Here is an 18,332-nt window from a genome sequence, read left to right as displayed (position 1 = left end):
TATTTTCATGTGAAATAATATGAAAGGAAGATTCAGATTATAAAGTGGTAGGGATATACTGATTGAAATCAGCAAAAAAGTAGGACTTCGGACAGATTGGATATCTTTTTCCCCAGTGGCAACATAAGTTATTTATCTAGTTGAAATCTCCATTTTCCTTTTGTCTTTTTATGCTTCTTAACATTCTTTTTGGCTTAAAGTTTTATTTGCTGCAGTGGCCACTTGCTTTTAGACAAGAAGCAGGAAGTTTCTATCAACTTAAACCTCAGGAAGGAAAGACCATTATCTAGAGTAGCTACTGTACTAAATGGACCAGGGTTGGCACAGGACTATTTCTACCCAGCCTTGAGCATCTTAGTTGTAAAAATAGTTTGCCATAGGGTGGGAGAAAAGGTGTTTCTCACTCCTTCTGTACCAGGACTGGATCCCTTTTTCTGTATGTACCTTCTTGAGGTTGTTTTGTTTTGTTTTGTTTTGTTTTGTTTTGTTTTGTTTTGTTTTGTTTTTACCGATCCTCCTGCAGTTCCTTTGGGACTACCGTATGGGTAAAAATGAAGCAACTTTATATGAATAAAGATGAAAATAGATTTTTAACTGATATAAATAAGTTTAATTTCTTTGTTACTATAAAGAGAGCTTGGTTCAGAATTTATATGTAATATCCACTAAAATTGAACTAATAATTTCAATTGGCTAATAGCATTGCTGATATCAAAAATTTGGGAGAATATTTAAGAAAATTGTACATGTGTACAACTGCAAAGTACAGTTTATATGCTTTAGTAAAGTTATGATATACTTTTTACATCTATCATGTGAAGTAATAGAGGAAAGAACAATTGATAGAGTTAGGAGAAAGAAAAGGAAAAAAATGTTAGGAGTAGTGATAAGAGAACACAGCATTTTGATAAATGTACTGAAAATATACCTGAGGAATTTGATCTTGTCCTCGATCTGTTAAGTACTGATTTTCAGTTGTATTCAATACTAGTTCCATCTTTTTCACTTTCACGTCCCTTTAAACATCATCCTAACGCTTAACACAGTGTCTTGCATATTCTAGCCTCTTGATAAATAAATACTGGTTAGTTGAATTAAAGAATAAATGGATGAAGAGTGAATAGATAACAAAATTCTAGACTTCACAATACATAAACATACACGTCAACTTCTCTTATCAAGATTTGAAAACAAGAATCTTTTAATCACTTAGATAATATAGAGGACAGGATTGGTTTGATCTAAAATTTTAACAGTGGGATTTTCAGAAGTTGTATTACTGTATCTAAAATGCAAATGGTACATAATAAAATGAAGTAGGATAATTTGAAATTGAAATGAACTTATATTATTAGATATGTATTCTTTAATGTAGGAATAATTGATTGCTAGGCTCAGAAGATAATTTTCAAAAGGCTTTGTTCTTACTCTAACTTGATTTATTTTAGAATTTTGCCAAGTAGAAACTGTTTTGAACTTCCTATTTAACATGAATCAATTTTCATTTCTGAATTATCATACATTTTGATTTATTAAAATAGAATCAGTGGATTTTACTACATATCATTTGTTGGGTTTAACTGTTATACATCTGTAAAATATTTTCCCCTACATTTAGATCTATGTGATTAGTATTTTGGTTTTATGTGTTTGAATATTTGAATACGGTTTATAATAAAGAGTGTGAGTGTGGTGTCAGACAAATTGAGTTTTAATCCCCATTCTGCTACTACTTAGTAAATTATTCAACTTGTCAAACCTTAGTAGGATCTTGTGTAAAATGGAGGTGATACCTACCACAAGAAGTGCTTGGGAAGATATAATAAACTAATATATGGAAAGTGCTTAGTATAGTCTCTGGGATATAGTAGGCATTCAGTAATTGGGAACAACTTTCTTTTCCCCCGCTGTGTTTTGTTTTGCAGCTTTCCCTACAAATAAACCAGGTAAAGATGCAAGACATGTAATAAAAGTGGTAAGTATTGCTCTTAAATTTATATTTCAATTATACATTTGACTTTTTAAGCTTTATGTTTGTAAAAATGTTTCTCATCATACTTTTCATAGTTTTACTTATCAAACCTAATGTTATGGTATATTTTCACATTATTAAAATGTGAAAACTGGAGAACTTTTTCTCCTGTATCGACATTTATAATCCTTGTATCTTACCTAGCCATCTTCTCCCTCTCCCTTTCTTTCCCTCTGTCCTCCTCTCCCTCCCTTTCTATTCTAGGTGGTAAGGTTCTTAAAGGCAGGGATGATGTTTTGTTTTTGTTTGTATCTGGTGTGCCTAGTGCAATGAATAAAATGTAGTAGACACTCAACAAAGGTACGTATCAAGTAGAATGAACCACAAGGGTAGTTTGTGGTGTATCTACCCTGGTACCCATGTCAGTAAACCCTGAGAGTCTGTGAGTATGTAAGTATACAATTTTCAGTGCTTTAGTAAGTTCTTTCCATAAAAAGACTATTTCCATGTGTAAGATTGTAGACAGAGAGCATTACAATGTATTAAATTTTAAAATGAGATTCTTCAAGTGTATTTAGTGGGGTTTTTTTTGAGATGTTTAGTAGAAATCTGGTGCCAGTATTTTATAATAAATGTTTCAAGTATTATTATCTATTACATATGTATACTCATAACTTCACAGTTGAAATACCAGCTCCATCTTTAAGATTATTTTTTCCTAATAAAATTGTTCTTTTCTTTTATAGGAATATCAAGAAAATGGCCCATTATTTTCAGAACTTAAATTTTATCAAAGAGCTGCAAAAAAAGACTGTAGTAAGTAAAATTAGCAAAGCAAACTACTGTCATATGTGTGCTTGCTAGAGTGAATGTTAATATTTTTGTATTTTTTGGCCTTCTGGAAAATTCTTTTCAATTAGAAATGTTATTATAAAATGATAAGTTAACTGTCATATAAAACAGACAGATGATGTACAAATCTTGATATTACATACATAATGGCTTATATATTTCAAGTCAAAGTTGTTTCTGCTGCTTTACAGAATACGTTGTGTTGTTGATCTAAGCTACCAAGAGTTCTTAAAGTGTAAAAGAGGGAAAAATGAATTTTTTTTTTCACAAAAGACCATTTGAATAGGAAGGATGTAAGTAAAAGTAATTTAAATAGGTGGTAGATATATATTTATAAACAAAAGGAATGATGTTAGAATGGATTAGGGTAAAATATATGGAAATGATTAAACATTTAGATGATTTAGAAAATAAGGTAAAAATGTTACAAACTTGAATTCTGGGAAGTTAATTGGAGCTGGATATCAGATGTCAACTATCAGAGGGTTTGAATGTGAAATGAATATGAGCAGCGCTGAGGAGAATAAAAGCATTTTATAAAGACTATAAGAGATAGATGGACTAAGTAAAGCTTTAAGGAAGTTGATTTGAGTAATGACTTTATAGTCAAGGTCCTTTACATTATGTTTAGGAAAAAGAATGATGAGTCTGGCCTCAATAATTAACTTTCTTTTCCTTAATAAAACCTTCTAAACATTAAGACTGTAGTCTTTACTAACTGCTTAAACTTTGTCAGGGTGACAAATAGAATCCATTAAACTTGATTGTTTATCAGTGGAGCTGTCTTAAACATTAAACATATATGGTAGAAAAGTGAAAAATTAAATAAGCTACCTGATTATATTAAGTGAATGTGAGTTTAAAAAAAACAAACACAAAACTAAATTTAATCAAAACAATTTCTGTATAACATAATTTCAGAGTAAGATGATTTTTCTGCCCAGTTTGTATTTTTTCAACTACCGTGGCTTCAGATTTTTAAGTAATAGGGAAGAAAAAGCCATCTCTTTCCTGATCCTTTGGTGGTTAACATGTTATATTTAAAATTTTAACTACCATTTAAGGGAATTAGTTTTTTTCATGAGTAGAAACACTTGTGTATATGATATCAATGCATTTTATGACTATGATTACTTTTGTTTTGGTTGCAATTCATTTACTTTAAAATACATATGTTTCTGTTTTAATTATAATGATACATAGAATTTAAAGCCATTCGATATATTTGATTCTTTAAAAAATTTCTAGGAACGTCTTAATTTCTATTTAGGTTAACTGAATACGTTTTAGCATCAATGCAAAAGTAAGAAATACCTTTCTAAAAACATGGATCTTTTTTTCTGTTAAATTTGTCTTTGCAGTCAAGAAATGGATAGAACTAAAACAACTTGATTATTTAGGAATTCCTCTGTTTTATGGATCTGGTCTCACTGAATTCAAGGGAAGAAGGTAAAATGGAATTCTTATAATAATCAGATATTGTACTATCACTGTTTCTTATGTGGTCTATTAGTTATCTGTTGCTATGTAACAAATCACCCAAAATGTAGTTGCGTATCACAATACACTAATATTATCTTAGTTTCCATGGTCAGTTATGTATAACTGGCTTACCTGGATGGTTCTAGGTCAGGACTGCTTATGAAAATATAGTTAGCTGTCTATTGGGCTGCAGACATTTCAAGGCTAGACTGGGGATAGATCTGCTTTTACGGTCACTTATGTGGCTATTGTCAGGCTTAGGAAGATCTGCTTCTAAATTCACTCATGTGATTGTTGGAAGGCTTCATATTCTCACCATGTAGGTCTCTCTATAGGCTGCCTGAGTGCTACAAAGATATGACAGCTGGATTCCCCTAGAGCAAGTAACTGCGAGAGGGAGAAAGCGCATGTGTGTACACACACACACACACTCTCATGAGCGGGCATTCACGAAAAAAGCCACAGTCTTTTTATAATCTAATCTTAGAAGTGATATCCCATCTTTTCTACTGTATTTTCTTTGCTAGAAGCCAGTCACCAAATATGCCACAAACTCAGGAGAAGAGAATTAATTAACCTCCATCTCTTGAGGAGAGGCAAAACCAAGAATTTTTTGAAATACTTTTAAACCACCAAATATGGCTAATCATCACATAAATAATTAATTACTAGTGATTTTTGAAAGAAAAAAATTCTGTCATTTGTTAGGTATCCATTTTGTCCTTTCAATAATAGCCTTTTAGGATACATGACATGTTTTTTACCCCCTTGGTGAAAAAATAGGCTCAGAGGTGAGTGCTTTGCTCAAATGATCTTTGAATGTTACAAATAAAAGCAAAATAAACAAATGATAATCTCATAACAAGTAAAGAGCTCCAATAGAGGACTGAATAGCTACGGAAATCAGGATACATCCATATCATGTAATATTATGCAGCCCATTAAGTAAATCAGTTAGAGCTATACCAGTTGAATTGGAAGGATTTCAGTGAGATATTATTGAAAAACGTATGATGCAGAACAGATCACATTTTTGTAAAACAAGGACAGAAACTCCTATATGTCTATGTTTATGTGTGCAATACATAGCTAGATGTAGAATAGAGGTTGATGTCGGGGTGTAAGTGAAGGGAAGAAAACAAGGAGTGGAGGTGCCAAACAGAAAAGGAAAAAGTGCATTTTTAAAAAGCCATGTTTATAAATGTATAGAGACAGTAAATGTGATTTTATAAGATCAAAAACAAACGTAAATAAAATTTTCTGTACGGACAAATAATTTATTCAGGGCTACATGGAGAGAAGGTGATGGAGTCAAAATGAACTAAATTCAGGACTATTTAATTTAGAAAGACTATTTTCATGATCTGAGACAGTGTGAGCGGTTCAGCACAGCATTCTCTTCTACTAGCAAAGTAACTGCAAAGTAATGTTGTGTAATATCTTTCTGCAATGTACAGTCATTGTCTAATGGTTCAGATTGTGTCATTCTTTATTATGAGGTTGGGGATATTTTTCCCTGTTTCAATTCATAAATAGAAAGTTTCAAGCATTGCTGTCTTAAGATCTCTTTTTGATGTCTCCTTCTTACAGTTACAGATTTCTGGTAATGGAAAGACTAGGAATAGATTTACAGAAGATCTCTGACCAGAGTGGTACTTTTAAAAAGTCAACTGTCCTGCAGCTAGGTACCCGAATGGTAAGAAAGAATGACCGATTTCACAGGCTCTGTTTTCAGATTATTTACTTGTTACGATACACAAATCATTGCCCTTTGTGGAATTATCAGAGAATGAGGGATTATTGCCCTAAAAATGTCAGTTTTTGAGAGTAGAGGCTATTTTGGTGAAATTGATAACAGTGGGCTCTGTAAGTGACAGCATGTGCTGTATTTGGCACTACAAACTCAATTAGGCTTTGGTTCTACAGTCTGATTTTTTCCTCACAGCTTTGTTTTACTTATCAGAACAAGCTTGCATTGCTATAAGAATAACATCTCTTTTGTCAATTATATTTATAACAATGTAAACTACGGCAAATTATATTATTTTCCATACTAAACACATGATGGTATTGGGGATGTTATAAAGTGTTTATTATGAGTTTGGGATGGTGGCAGTAATTAGTGTGGCAATGACTAATATATACTTTGCCAAATAAGAAGCAATGAAATCTTAATAGCACCCATGCACACATTTTGTTTATACTACATATTTGTCTTATCTTGTTTGTGTTTGGTTTGCCTAAGTTCCATTTTATTTTTTCCATTTCAAATAGGATTAACCTACTCATGCCAGGTTGGGATGTGGCAAATAGAATTCATTAATTTTTCCCATTTGTCCATTCATCTGTCTAGCCAGCCAGCAAATGTTTATTCAACACTAGGCGTAGGTAACATGCAAGGCTCAGGAGCTTCAAAGATGAAGCTAAGGTGTTTTCTATTACTATACCGGGAGGAATACCTTTCTCTGTGCTCATGGACAGGTTGTTTTGCTTAGGGGTCCCCAAAACTTGATTTACAATTATTCTTTGGGTGAGGTATTGCTGAGTGGGCTTCATGATTCTTTCCCTTTAGAGCTCAGATTTTACATGTTTTTTCCTCTTTGCTCAGTGTGATTTAGCCACCAGGCTGTCAGGAGCATAGGCATGAGCATTGTTGAATCATTTTCCTTCCATCAGAGGTTCCATCAGAACACTTGATGTTTGAGGGTCATTTTATTCAATTTTTTCCCCAGGGTGAGCAACCAGTACATGTGATATTTTAGGATTGATAAATAAATAATTGTGAAATGTCACTTTGTCGTTGTTAATATGAAAAAATACATGTTAGTCTATATTCAAAATATTCAAGTTGATCATGAGTTCTAAATAGACATCAGTATAACCTTATGTATTTCTTTTCACAGTTGGATGTATTGGAATATATACATGAACACGAATATGTTCACGGTGATATAAAAGCAGCAAATCTCCTTTTGGGTTACAATAATCCAGATCGGGTAAATATAATATTAAGCTTTGCTTTCAGTAAGGGTCCTCAAAGTACCGTACTGAGACATTCAAAAAACAAACTCCTAACCCAGAAGAGGTTGCTAATAAGGACTTAATATGAAGAATGTTGTGATTTATCTTACCTTGCTTATCTTATTTAATGCATAAACTAATAAATAATTAGGATTAGGAAATTGAGACTCAGTGGAGTTAAATAATTTGTTAATGGGCATATAGTTAAGAAGTGGCTGAACAGGAATTTGGACTTCTGCACACATTTAAACAAAGAACCATCAAAATCCAATGGGAGAAGAGATGAATTTATGCAGTGAAAAATAAAAAATAAAAAGCTGTCACATTAGCTCCTCTTCTACTGTATAAACAATTAAGTTTTAAACAAAGCAGAATTTCCAATAGAACTTTTTATGATAATGGAAATATCCAGTATGGTAACTATTAGCCACATATGGCCGTTAAACATTTGAAATGTGGGTAGTACAACAAACTGGTTGTGGATGTGGAGCAACAGGAAATCTTATCATTGCTGGTTGGAATGCAAGATGGAATGAACACTGGAAGACGGTATGGCGGTTTCTTACAAAACACAACATATTTTAGTATTTGATCTAACAGTTACACTCCTTGGTATTTACCCAAAGGAGTTGAGAACTTATATCCACACAAAAACCTACACATAGATGTTTATAACAGCTTTCTTCGTAATTGCCAAAACTTGAAGCAACCAAGATGTCCTTTAATAGGTTAATGGATAAATAAACTGTGGTACATTCTGACAGAGTGATAGTAATAATATTAAAAAGAAATGAACAAAACATGAAAAGATATGGATGAACCTTAAATAATGCATATTGCTAAATGAAAATCTATAATTCCAACTACATAACATTATAGAAAAGGCAAAACTATGGAGACATTAGAAAGATCAATGATTGCCAGGGGTTAGAGGAGAGGGAGGGATGACTAAGTGGAGCACAGGTGATTTTTAGGGAAATGAAGCAGTTCTGTATGACACTACAGTGGTGGATACATATCGTTATACATTTATTTGTCCAAACCCATAGACTCTTCCACACCAGGAGTGAACCCTGATGTAAACTGTAGACTTTGGGTGATTATGATGTGTCGATGTAGGTTCATTCACTGTAACAGATGTAATCCTGTGGTGTGGGATGTTGATAGTTGGGGAGACTATTTTTGGGGGATGGGGGGGGACAGTCGGTATATGAGAACTCACTGTACTTCCCACCCAGTTTTAACCAAATTGCTCTAAATTTACTAAAATTGAGTCTAAAAACTGCTCTAAAAACCTGTAAGTGATTACCACAACCACATTAATACATTCATCGCCTCACCTAGTTAATTAATCTTTTTTCTGTTTTGTTTATGGTACAAACACTTAAGACCTACTCTTTCACAAATTTCAGCAAATTTGAAGTATACAGCATTATTCACAACAGTTGCCATGCTGTATATTAGATCCACAGAACTTACTCATCTTCTAACTAAAAGTTTGTACCCTTTGACCTACAACTCCCTGTTTCCTCCACTCCCACCCATTGACAGCCACTGTTTTAGTCCGGTTATATGAGTTTCACTTTTTCACATGCCACATATAAGTGAGATCATACAGTGTTTGTTTTTCTGTGTCCAGTGTATTTCACTTAGCGTAATGTCCTCTGGCTTCATTCATGTTGTCGCACGTGACATACTTATTTTTTTCATGACCGAATACGAATAATATTCCACTGAATAAATATTATTTGGTCATGAATAAAAACATATGTCTATATATAACGTATGTCTATATATGTCTATATCTATATATATGTGTATATATACTGGCTATTTGGATATATAATCGGAAGTGGGTTCACTGGGTCATATGGTAGTTCTATTTCTTAATTTTTTTGAAAAACCTCCATATTGTTTTCCATGATAACTGTGCCAATTTACATTCCGACCAACAGTGTACAGGGTTTCCCTTTCTCCACACCCTTACCAACACTTATCTCTTGTCTTCTTGATAATGGCCACCTAACAAGTGTGAGGTGGTGTCTCATTATGATTTTCATTTTCATTTTCTGGATAATTAATACCATGTTTCCCCAAAAATAAGTCCTAACTGGAAAATAAGCCCTAGCATAGTTTTTCAGGATGACATCCCCTGAACATAAGCCCTAATGCGTCTTTTGGAGCAAAAATTAATATAAGACCCAGTCTTATTTTTGGGGAAACACGAAAATGTTGAGCACCGTTTCATATACCTGTTGGCCATTTGTGTGTCTCCTTCAGGAAAATATCTATTCAGATCCTTTGCCTATTTTTCAGTTGGGTTATTTGTGTTTTTTAAATTGTTGTTAATGAGTAGCATGAGTTTTTATATATTTTGGATGTTAACCCCTTATCAAATAGGTGGTTTGCAAATATTATCTCCCTTTCCATAGGTTGCCTTTTCATTTTGTTGATGGTTTTCTTTGCTGTGTAAATCTTTCTAGTTTGATATAGTCTTCCATCTTTATTTTGGTTTTGTTGCCTGTGCTTTTGGTGTAAATTGCAAAAAATCATTCCCAAGACCTTTGTTTATGGATTGGAAGAGTTAATATTGTTAAGATATCCATACCACCCAAAGCAACCTACAGATTCATTGGAATCCCTATCAAAATTCCAATGTCATTTTTCATAGAAATAGAAAATAATTCTAAAATTTGTATGGAACCACAAAAGACCCTGAATAGTTAAAGAAGTGTTGAGAAAGAAGAACAAATCTGTTCATACTTTCTGATTTCAAACTGTGTTACAATGCTAGAGTAATTAAAACAGTATGCTATTGGCATAAATCTTATACTATACTCACAAATTAACCCAAAATGGATTAAAAATTTAAATGTAAGACCTGAAATGATAAAATTAGAAGAAACTATAGGGAAAAAGCCTAATTTTAATTAATTAAAATTTTAATAACCACATGTAACTAGTAGCCACTGGATCAGACAGCAGAGATTTAAAAAGTTAAAAAAATTGAGTTTATAAAAAATTACAAAAAAAAACGTTGAATATTTAACTGAACTTTCAGTTTAACTGAATATGTAACTAAAATACTTGAATATTTAACTGAAATGAGGAAAGGAATTTCTAAATAAAAATACAAAAGAAAATATCTTAGAAAATATTGAGAAATTTCAAATTTTAAGATGTCTTGTATATTTTTTTAAAAATTGAGAAAAGGAAAGGCAAATGAGAAACTGGGACGTATATTTATGACAACTATTTGACGATATATATTAAGCTCTAAAAAAATTAATAAAAACACCAAATACGGTCTTAAAACAATGATAAAAATGAACAGACAGAACAGAGAAGAAACACAGCTGTCCAAGAAACAGATGAAAAAATTTCACCATTACTAAAAACAAACAGATGTACATATCAAAACAGTAAGGCAACCTTTTTAAAGAACTTATCAATTGAAAAAGTCTAAAATAATCTGATTACATTGAGGCTGATGAGATGTAGAATACCAGTGGGAATGTAAATTCAGTGAGAGTAGAAGAAATTAAGTTAATGGAAGGGCAATTTGGCAATATATATTAAAAGCCTTTAAAAGTCTGCATAATTTTTTAAGGTTAGGTTTATTAATGTATAATTTATAAACAGAAAAATTCACCCTTTTAAATATACAGTTTGGTGTGTTTTGACACATGTATATCATATAACCACCACTATAATCAAGACATAGAGCAATTCTGTTGTCCTCAAAAGTTCTCTCATTCCCCTCTACAGTCATTTCCCTTCTCTCACCCCCAGCGCTGGCAATGATTTCTGCCCCGATATTTTTGGCAGTTTTAGGAGTGTCATATAAATGGAATTACGGTATATGTACTCTTTTGTTTCTGGCTTCCTTCACTTAGCATAATGTTTTTGAGGCTTATCCATGCTGTTGTTTATTAGTAGTTCGTGCCTCTTTAATGATAGGCAGTATTTTGTGGAAAACTATAGTTTCTTTACCTGTTTCCCTATTGATGGACATTTGTGTTGTTTCCAGTTTTGGACAATTATGAATAAAGTTGCTATAGGGATTTACGTACAGGTTTTTGTATAGGTCTGTGTTTTAACTTCTGGGTAAATAATGAGCAGTGGAATTTCTAGATCATATGGAAGTGTATGTTTAACTTTGAAAGAAACAGCCAAACTCTTCCAGAGTGATTGTCCCATTATACATCCCCATCAGCAATGTGTGATAATTCCAGTTGCTCCATATCTTGCCACCACTTGTTTTCATAATTTTAAAAAATTTTAGCCATTATAGTAAATGTATAATCATACTTGGTTTTAATTTGTCCCAGTTATCTCTAATGACTGATGATACTGAGCATCTTTCATCTGTTTATTTGGCATTCATTTATCTTTGGTGAATTAAATGTGCCCGTTTTTAAATTGGATTCTCTTCTTATATTAAGTGAACTTTATGTTTTGAGATAGGAACCCTTTGTCAGATATTTGAAGCTATTTTCTTCATGTGTAACTTATCTTTTCATTCTCTTATTTGTGTCTTTCAAAAAGCAGAGATTTTTAATTATGATGAAGTTTAATTTATGATTTTTTTCCTTTATGATTTGTCTTGCGTCTGTCCTAAGCCAGGATCACAAAGTGTTTTCTCATAAGTTTTCTTCAAGGAATTTTATAGAACTCGTACATTTAGATTACTGATCTATTTCAAGTTAATATTTGCGTTTGGTGCTAGATGAGTGTCAAGGTTCATTGTTTTGAATACATATGTGAGTTGTTCCAACACTGTATGTAGAAGTGAGTACCTTCTCCCCAGTGAGTTGCCTGGCACCTTTGCTAAAATGAACTGACCATCCATGAATGTGTCTATTTTTGGATTCTCTCTGTTCTAATATTATACAGTCAGTCAATATCGCACTTTCTTGCTTATTGTAGCTTTATAGTCTTGAAATTAGGTAGCGTGAGTCTTCCAACTTTGTTCTTTTGTTATTTTTTTCAAAATTACTTTGGCTATTCTGGCTGCTTTGCAATTCCATATATAGTATTTTAGAATCAGTTCATCAATTTCTACCAAAAAAAACTGCTAGGATTTTGATTGAGATTGTGTTGAAGTATAGATTAATTTAAGGGAATTGATATCTTAATAATACTGAGTCTTCTGAATAGATGCCAAGATAATTCACTGGGAAAAGATTGATCTTTTTATTCTTCATTTTTATTTCTTTTGTTTTCATTTTTATTAACTTCAAAATGTTTTCTAATTTACATTGTGATTTGTGGGGTTTTTTTTAACTCTTGGGTTATTTGGAAGTATGTTGTCTAATTTTCAAATATTTGGAGGTTTTCAAATTTCTCTCTGCTATTGATTCCTAATTTAATTCTGCTGTGGTCAGAGAACTACTCTGTATGATTTCAGTACTTTTAAGTTTATTGAGAACTATTTAATGCCTGAATATATTGGCTAACTTGCTGAATATTTTATGAGCCCTTGACTGTTGACTGTTTTGGGGTAGAGTGTTTAATAAATATCTATAAGTTACAGTTGGTTAAGTTTTTGAGATTTTTCTATATTCCTACTGAGAAGAGTATGGAAACCTCCGATTATAATTGTGAATTTATTTTTTATTCCCTTTCAGTTTTTGTTTCATGTATATTGGAACTCTATCATTAGGATTTATATGTCTTGTTTACGAATTGTCTCCTTTATCATTATAAAATGTGAGCTTTTATTAATATCTCTGGTAATATTTCTTGTTTGGAAATCTACTTTGACTGATATTAATATGTGATAGCCACAGCACCTTTCTTTTGATTAGTGTTTGCATTGTATTTCTTTTCCATCCTTTTACTTTTAATCTGTTGTCTGTACGTTTAAGTTACATTTCTTGGAGACTGTATGTTCATTTTGAAGCTTGTTTTTAAGCTTTGTTAAGATAGTTTATACTCTGTGGATAGTTTATTTCTACTTCAATGATGTGAATTCCCTCACTGAATTCCCTGTGAGGACTTACGTCTCTGGTTGGTCAGAATGCCAACATCTCCCAGCTCTGTGTGAACCCTAGGAATTGTTCTTTTCCTCACTCCCCGTTGGTCCTTTGTTCTACCTTTTATCCTACAGATAGGACTCAAGGAGATCCCTTTGCAGATTTTTCTGGAGCTGTTTCCTTCCTTTCCTTCCTTCCTTCCTTCCTTCCTTCCTTCCTTCCTTCCTTCCTTCCTTCCTTCCTTCCTTCCTCCCTCCCTCTCTCCCTTCTTTCCTTTCTTCCTTCTTCCCTCCCTCCCTCCCTTCCTCCGTAGCTTTCTCATCTTCTGAACACCTTTCTGCAATTTCTTTTGGAGCCTCTCCGAACTCAGTCACCATCTCCTCAGTGGGATTGCTGTACTGCAATTGTTTCCCTTCCTGTTCTTGAGTTTGGAATTGTCACCAGGCAGAAAGCTGTGGCATTTTGGGGGCTCACCTAATCTTTCCATTTTCTCAAGGATCTCAGTCTTGTGCTGCATGTTTAATATCCAAAAACATTTGTATCTTTCATTTTATCTCATTTCCAGCATGCAGTGGGAATGTAAATTCAGCCATTCCATCCATAGTGTTCCTCCTCATTGACAAACCAAAAAGGGCCCCTTTTTCTTTCTTTTTATTTTATTTTTGTTTGTGTGTGAATTGCCTACTCATGTCTTTTACTCATTTTTCTTTCTTTTTTGGTTTTTATTCCCTTGATTCTGAAGAGTTCTTTAGTTATGAATTAATTATATTAGCTCTTCACATATTACGTATTTTACAAATAGTTTTTTTCACAATTTGCCTGTTTTACGCCATGTAGAAAGTGGATTTTTAAATTTTTAATGTATTCAAATTTATCTTTTATTTATTATGGATATTGACTCATGGCTAACCTAGTTCTAAAGACAGGTTATATATGAATTTTATTGTATGGTTTCTGTTTTTTACATTTCAATCTCTTATTCATTGAGAGTTTATTCTTTTACATGACAGGAAGTGTGGACCCAATTTTATTTTTTTTTCTAAATGGGTTTTCAGGTTTTTCAGCACTATGGGGAAAAAAAATATTTGCTTTAGCAGTATTAGATACCACCTTTATCATGTACTAGATTTTCATATGTACTTCAGTTTATTTCTGTACTCTATTGAACCACTGTACTTTATTTACTTCTCTGCTATACCAATGTATTAATTTCTGAGGATTTGTTATATGTGCAGTCAGTCCCCTTCTGATAGTGTCTTGTAGCTTTTATATTTCAGTATTATTCTAGCTATTCACATTTTCTATATTCTTTTGTCCAGCTTCATTTAAAAAAAAAATGTTTGTTGGCGTGTTCATTGGAATTTTTTAAAATTTATAAATTAATTTGGGGAAGGCCTGACATCTTTATGATTTACAGATGTTCTATTCAACAAGGAATATTTTTTTACTTCATCAGTTTTACATATTTGTATCTTCTGGAGTATTTTAAAGCTTTTCTCATACTAGTTTTATATATTTCTTGTTATGTTTATTCCTAAATATTATATCATAAATATTATATCATTTTTTGTTGGTATTGTCAGTGTAGTTTATCATTTTATCTTCTACGCGATTGATTGTATATATGAAAATTGTTGATTTCTATGCATTTATTTTATATCCTGTTAATTCACTGAATTTGAAGTAGTTTTAGTAATGATTCTCTAGGGTTTTCTTAGGAAACTGTCATATCATATGCAAATAGATAAAGTTTTTCTTCTTTTCCAGTTCTTATGTTTCTGATTTGTTTTGTCTAATTGCATTACTAGTACATCCAGTATGTAGTAAGTAGTAAGTGAAGATAGTGATCATCTTTGCCTCTTCCTAATCTTAGTAAAAATGCCTGAAGCATTATCCCATTAAATGTGATGCTGACCTTAGGACTAAGGTATGTCTAAATATGTATAAATGTATGTGTGAATATGTGTATGTGAATGTGTTGTGTCTTTATAGTCACATTAAGGAAATAACCATCAGTCCCTGTGTTCTTGAATGGATTTTTTGTTTTTACATGATAGGTATTGAATTTTGTCAAAGGCTTGTTTAGCATGTATGGAAATAATCATGTTTTTCTTAGATCTATTAATATGGTGTAATATATTGAGCCAACCTTACTTTCCAGGAGTAAACCCACTTTGTTATGGTATATTACTTAATATGGTGATGAAGTGTGTTCACTAATATTTTATCTAATATTGTCATATTGGGATTTATAAGTCATACTGGTCTTTTTTTTTTAAACAGATTTAGGGATCAACATTCTACTTGTTTCATAAAAATAATTTGGAGGTTTTGTTTCATTTTTTTATGTTCCAGAATTATTTCTATTACATTGGGACCATTTGGTTTTTGAATGTGAAACCACCTGGTTCTGCTGCTTTACTATGAGGTACTTCTTTGGAACTTTCTATTTTTTCCAATGAAAATTGGTTTAAAAAGCTCTTTTTCTCTGTGGTTCAATATCCATTTTGTCTAGTTTTTCAAATTTATTTATATGGTCATCTGCATTATAGTCTCAGGACTTGTAAATTTCTTCTACTTCAATTGTTTCCTTCTATTTTCTTAAATTTTATTTCTGTTTTCTCCTTTTTTCTGTCATGATGAAAGTGACTAGTACTGTGTACATTTTTATTAATTTTTCAACAAACTTAGAGTTTGATATTTTAGATACATGTTTTCTCTTTTATAGCTCATTAATTTTTTATTTTGCCTTTAGTATAGATTTTCTTATGTTCTTTTAATTTTACCCTTTTGTTCTTTTTCTTGGTCTTCAATTTGGGATCTATTTAATTTATTTTCATTTTTAGTATTTTTTACTTCCGTGTTTAAGGGCCTGATTTTTTCCTCTGGTAACTCCTTTATATTGTACTTCATGGGTTTTGATATGTAGTGTTCTTATTTATTTTTTGGAAGGTTCATATTTCTCCTTCACCAAAAGTAGTGCAATAAGTTTAAAAATTTTTATGTAGAAGGACTTTTTAAATTGTAATTAAAATCTAGACTTGTGACAGGATGATCAGGGTGTTGCTTATAATAATTTTACTCTTTGGAATGCACTGAAGCTTTTGTGGTAACTTAGAAGAAGATTAGTTTTTGTCAGTCTTCCATGTCTGCTTGAGAAAAAGATAGTCTGTTTTCGTACTGTAAAGTTTAACACCTATCCAAAATATCTACCTTATTGTCTATATTATTTATGTCATCTATATCTTTACCTACATTTTGTCCATCTGATATGTTTTGTACTAAGTGTGGTATTTAAAAATCTTCTATTATTAATGTGTTTTTGTCTGTTTCCTTGATTTTCATGTAGTTTCCTGTTTTATAAAGATGGTTGCTGTGCTATTTGGAAATATTCATTATTTATATTTGCTCTGTTTCTTTCTTATGTGTTTTTTTTTTTTATCTTCTATTCCTAAAGATTTCTTTTTTGGTGGGGGGAGATGATTTATGAATGTTCAGATTTTTATTGTAGTACTTAAGGTATTTTGGTATTTATACCTTTTAAAGATGCTTTTAGCACACTTCCCCCCATGTTTAACCTTTTACTACTACTACTGTGATAGTCTTTTGTGGTATTTTTTTTTTTTTTTTTTAAGATTTTATTGGGGAAGGGGAATAGGACTTTATTGGGGAACAGTGTGTACTTCCAGGACTTTTTTCTAAGTCAAGTTGTTGTCCTTTCAATCTTAGTTGTGGAGGGTGCTGTTCAGCTTCAAGTTGTTGTCCTTTCAGTCTTAGCTGTGGAGGGCGCAGCTCAGCTCCAGGTCTAGTTGCCGTTGCTAGTTGCAGGGGGCGCAGCCCACCATCCCTTGCGGGACTCGAGGAGTTGAGCCAGCAACCTTGGTTGTTAAGAGCCCACTGGCCCATGTGGGAATCGAACCAGCAGCCTTCAGAGTTGGGAGCATGGAGCTCCACCCGCCTGAGCCACCTGGCCAGCTCCTTTTGTGGTATGTTTTGACTTCCATCTTCCATTCACTATCAGTGAGCTTATTTTATTTTCCTCTTTCTCTTACTATTGTCTCATTCCCTTACTGGTGTCTCAGTAACACCAGTTTACTTTGTCAGAACATACATCATTTGTATCTTCATTTGTCCCTAGCTTTGTTTTAGTCTTAGCTATAATTAAATATATTAAATGCCTACCTTCTTGTCCTTTTGTCAAAGTTACCCATACATCTTTTAATTGGATGAAACTAATTTTCTAGTGGATTGCTCAAGAAGTGACCACGGGCAAATTATTCCCTTGCATGTATGAAACTTTTTCACTAGCATTGTTGCTTGAGGGATAGCTTGGATGGATTTAAAATACTTAGTTCATATTTTCTTTCCTTGAATTTTTTGAAAATGCTTATCTATTATTGCCTTGTTTCCATGTTGCTTTTAAGAAGTCTCCTGCCAGTTAATTCTCTTACTGTTGTATATTACTTGTTCTTTTTGCCTTGCTGTCATTAGAATTTATTTTCCTTTATTAATAATGTCTAATTGTTTTGCCAGGATATGTTTTAGAGTAGGTCATTGTATATTGGTTTCCCCACATATCTGGTGGGCCCTTTTGATACATAGATTACTTTATTTCCAGAAAGTTTTCATGAATCATAGTTTCAGATGTTCTACTTTCATGTGTGTGTATTGAATGAAAACTATGGCGAAAGGGACTTCAGCAAAAAGCTATTTAATGAAGAGAAAAAAATAAGTGGGAAAAAGAGTCAAAATTAGAGAGAGAAGACATTGTTGCGTGGTTTGGCAAGAGAAAAAGGCAAGGAAAGTTGACACTTACACAGCCTTTGTCAAAGCAATAGAGTTGTAAGGATTAAGGTAAAATTGGGATATAGAGTCAAAGGGGTATTGGATAAAAACAACAGCCATCTATGTTGAGGTGTAATGGAAAGGGTCCTAATAAGAATACTGTGTTTCCCCCAAAATAAGACCTAGCCGGACAATCAGCTTTAATGCGTCTTTTGGAGCAAAAATTAATATAAGACCCAATC

General features: G+C 32.5%; 1 protein-coding gene across 3 annotated transcripts in view; it reads left to right on the top strand.

The window, feature by feature from the left end:
- Positions 1–18,332, top strand: part of VRK2 (VRK serine/threonine kinase 2) — a 102,443-nt gene that overhangs the window by 29,032 nt on the left and 55,079 nt on the right. For all 3 annotated transcript variants that reach the window (XM_033125074.1, XM_033125075.1, XM_033125073.1), the window contains exons 3-7: positions 1,926–1,975; positions 2,719–2,788; positions 4,186–4,273; positions 5,897–6,002; positions 7,210–7,302. In XM_033125074.1, coding sequence (XP_032980965.1) covers positions 1,926–1,975; positions 2,719–2,788; positions 4,186–4,273; positions 5,897–6,002; positions 7,210–7,302 — 407 coding nt within the window. The remainder of the gene's footprint in view (positions 1–1,925; positions 1,976–2,718; positions 2,789–4,185; positions 4,274–5,896; positions 6,003–7,209; positions 7,303–18,332) is intronic.

Source organism: Rhinolophus ferrumequinum, chromosome 13, assembly GCF_004115265.2.
Source record: "Rhinolophus ferrumequinum isolate MPI-CBG mRhiFer1 chromosome 13, mRhiFer1_v1.p, whole genome shotgun sequence".
In the NCBI taxonomy this organism is placed as follows: domain Eukaryota; kingdom Metazoa; phylum Chordata; class Mammalia; order Chiroptera; family Rhinolophidae; genus Rhinolophus; species Rhinolophus ferrumequinum.
The sequence above is the reverse complement of the archived record's forward strand: the minus strand, read 5'-3'. Positions and strand labels throughout refer to the sequence as shown.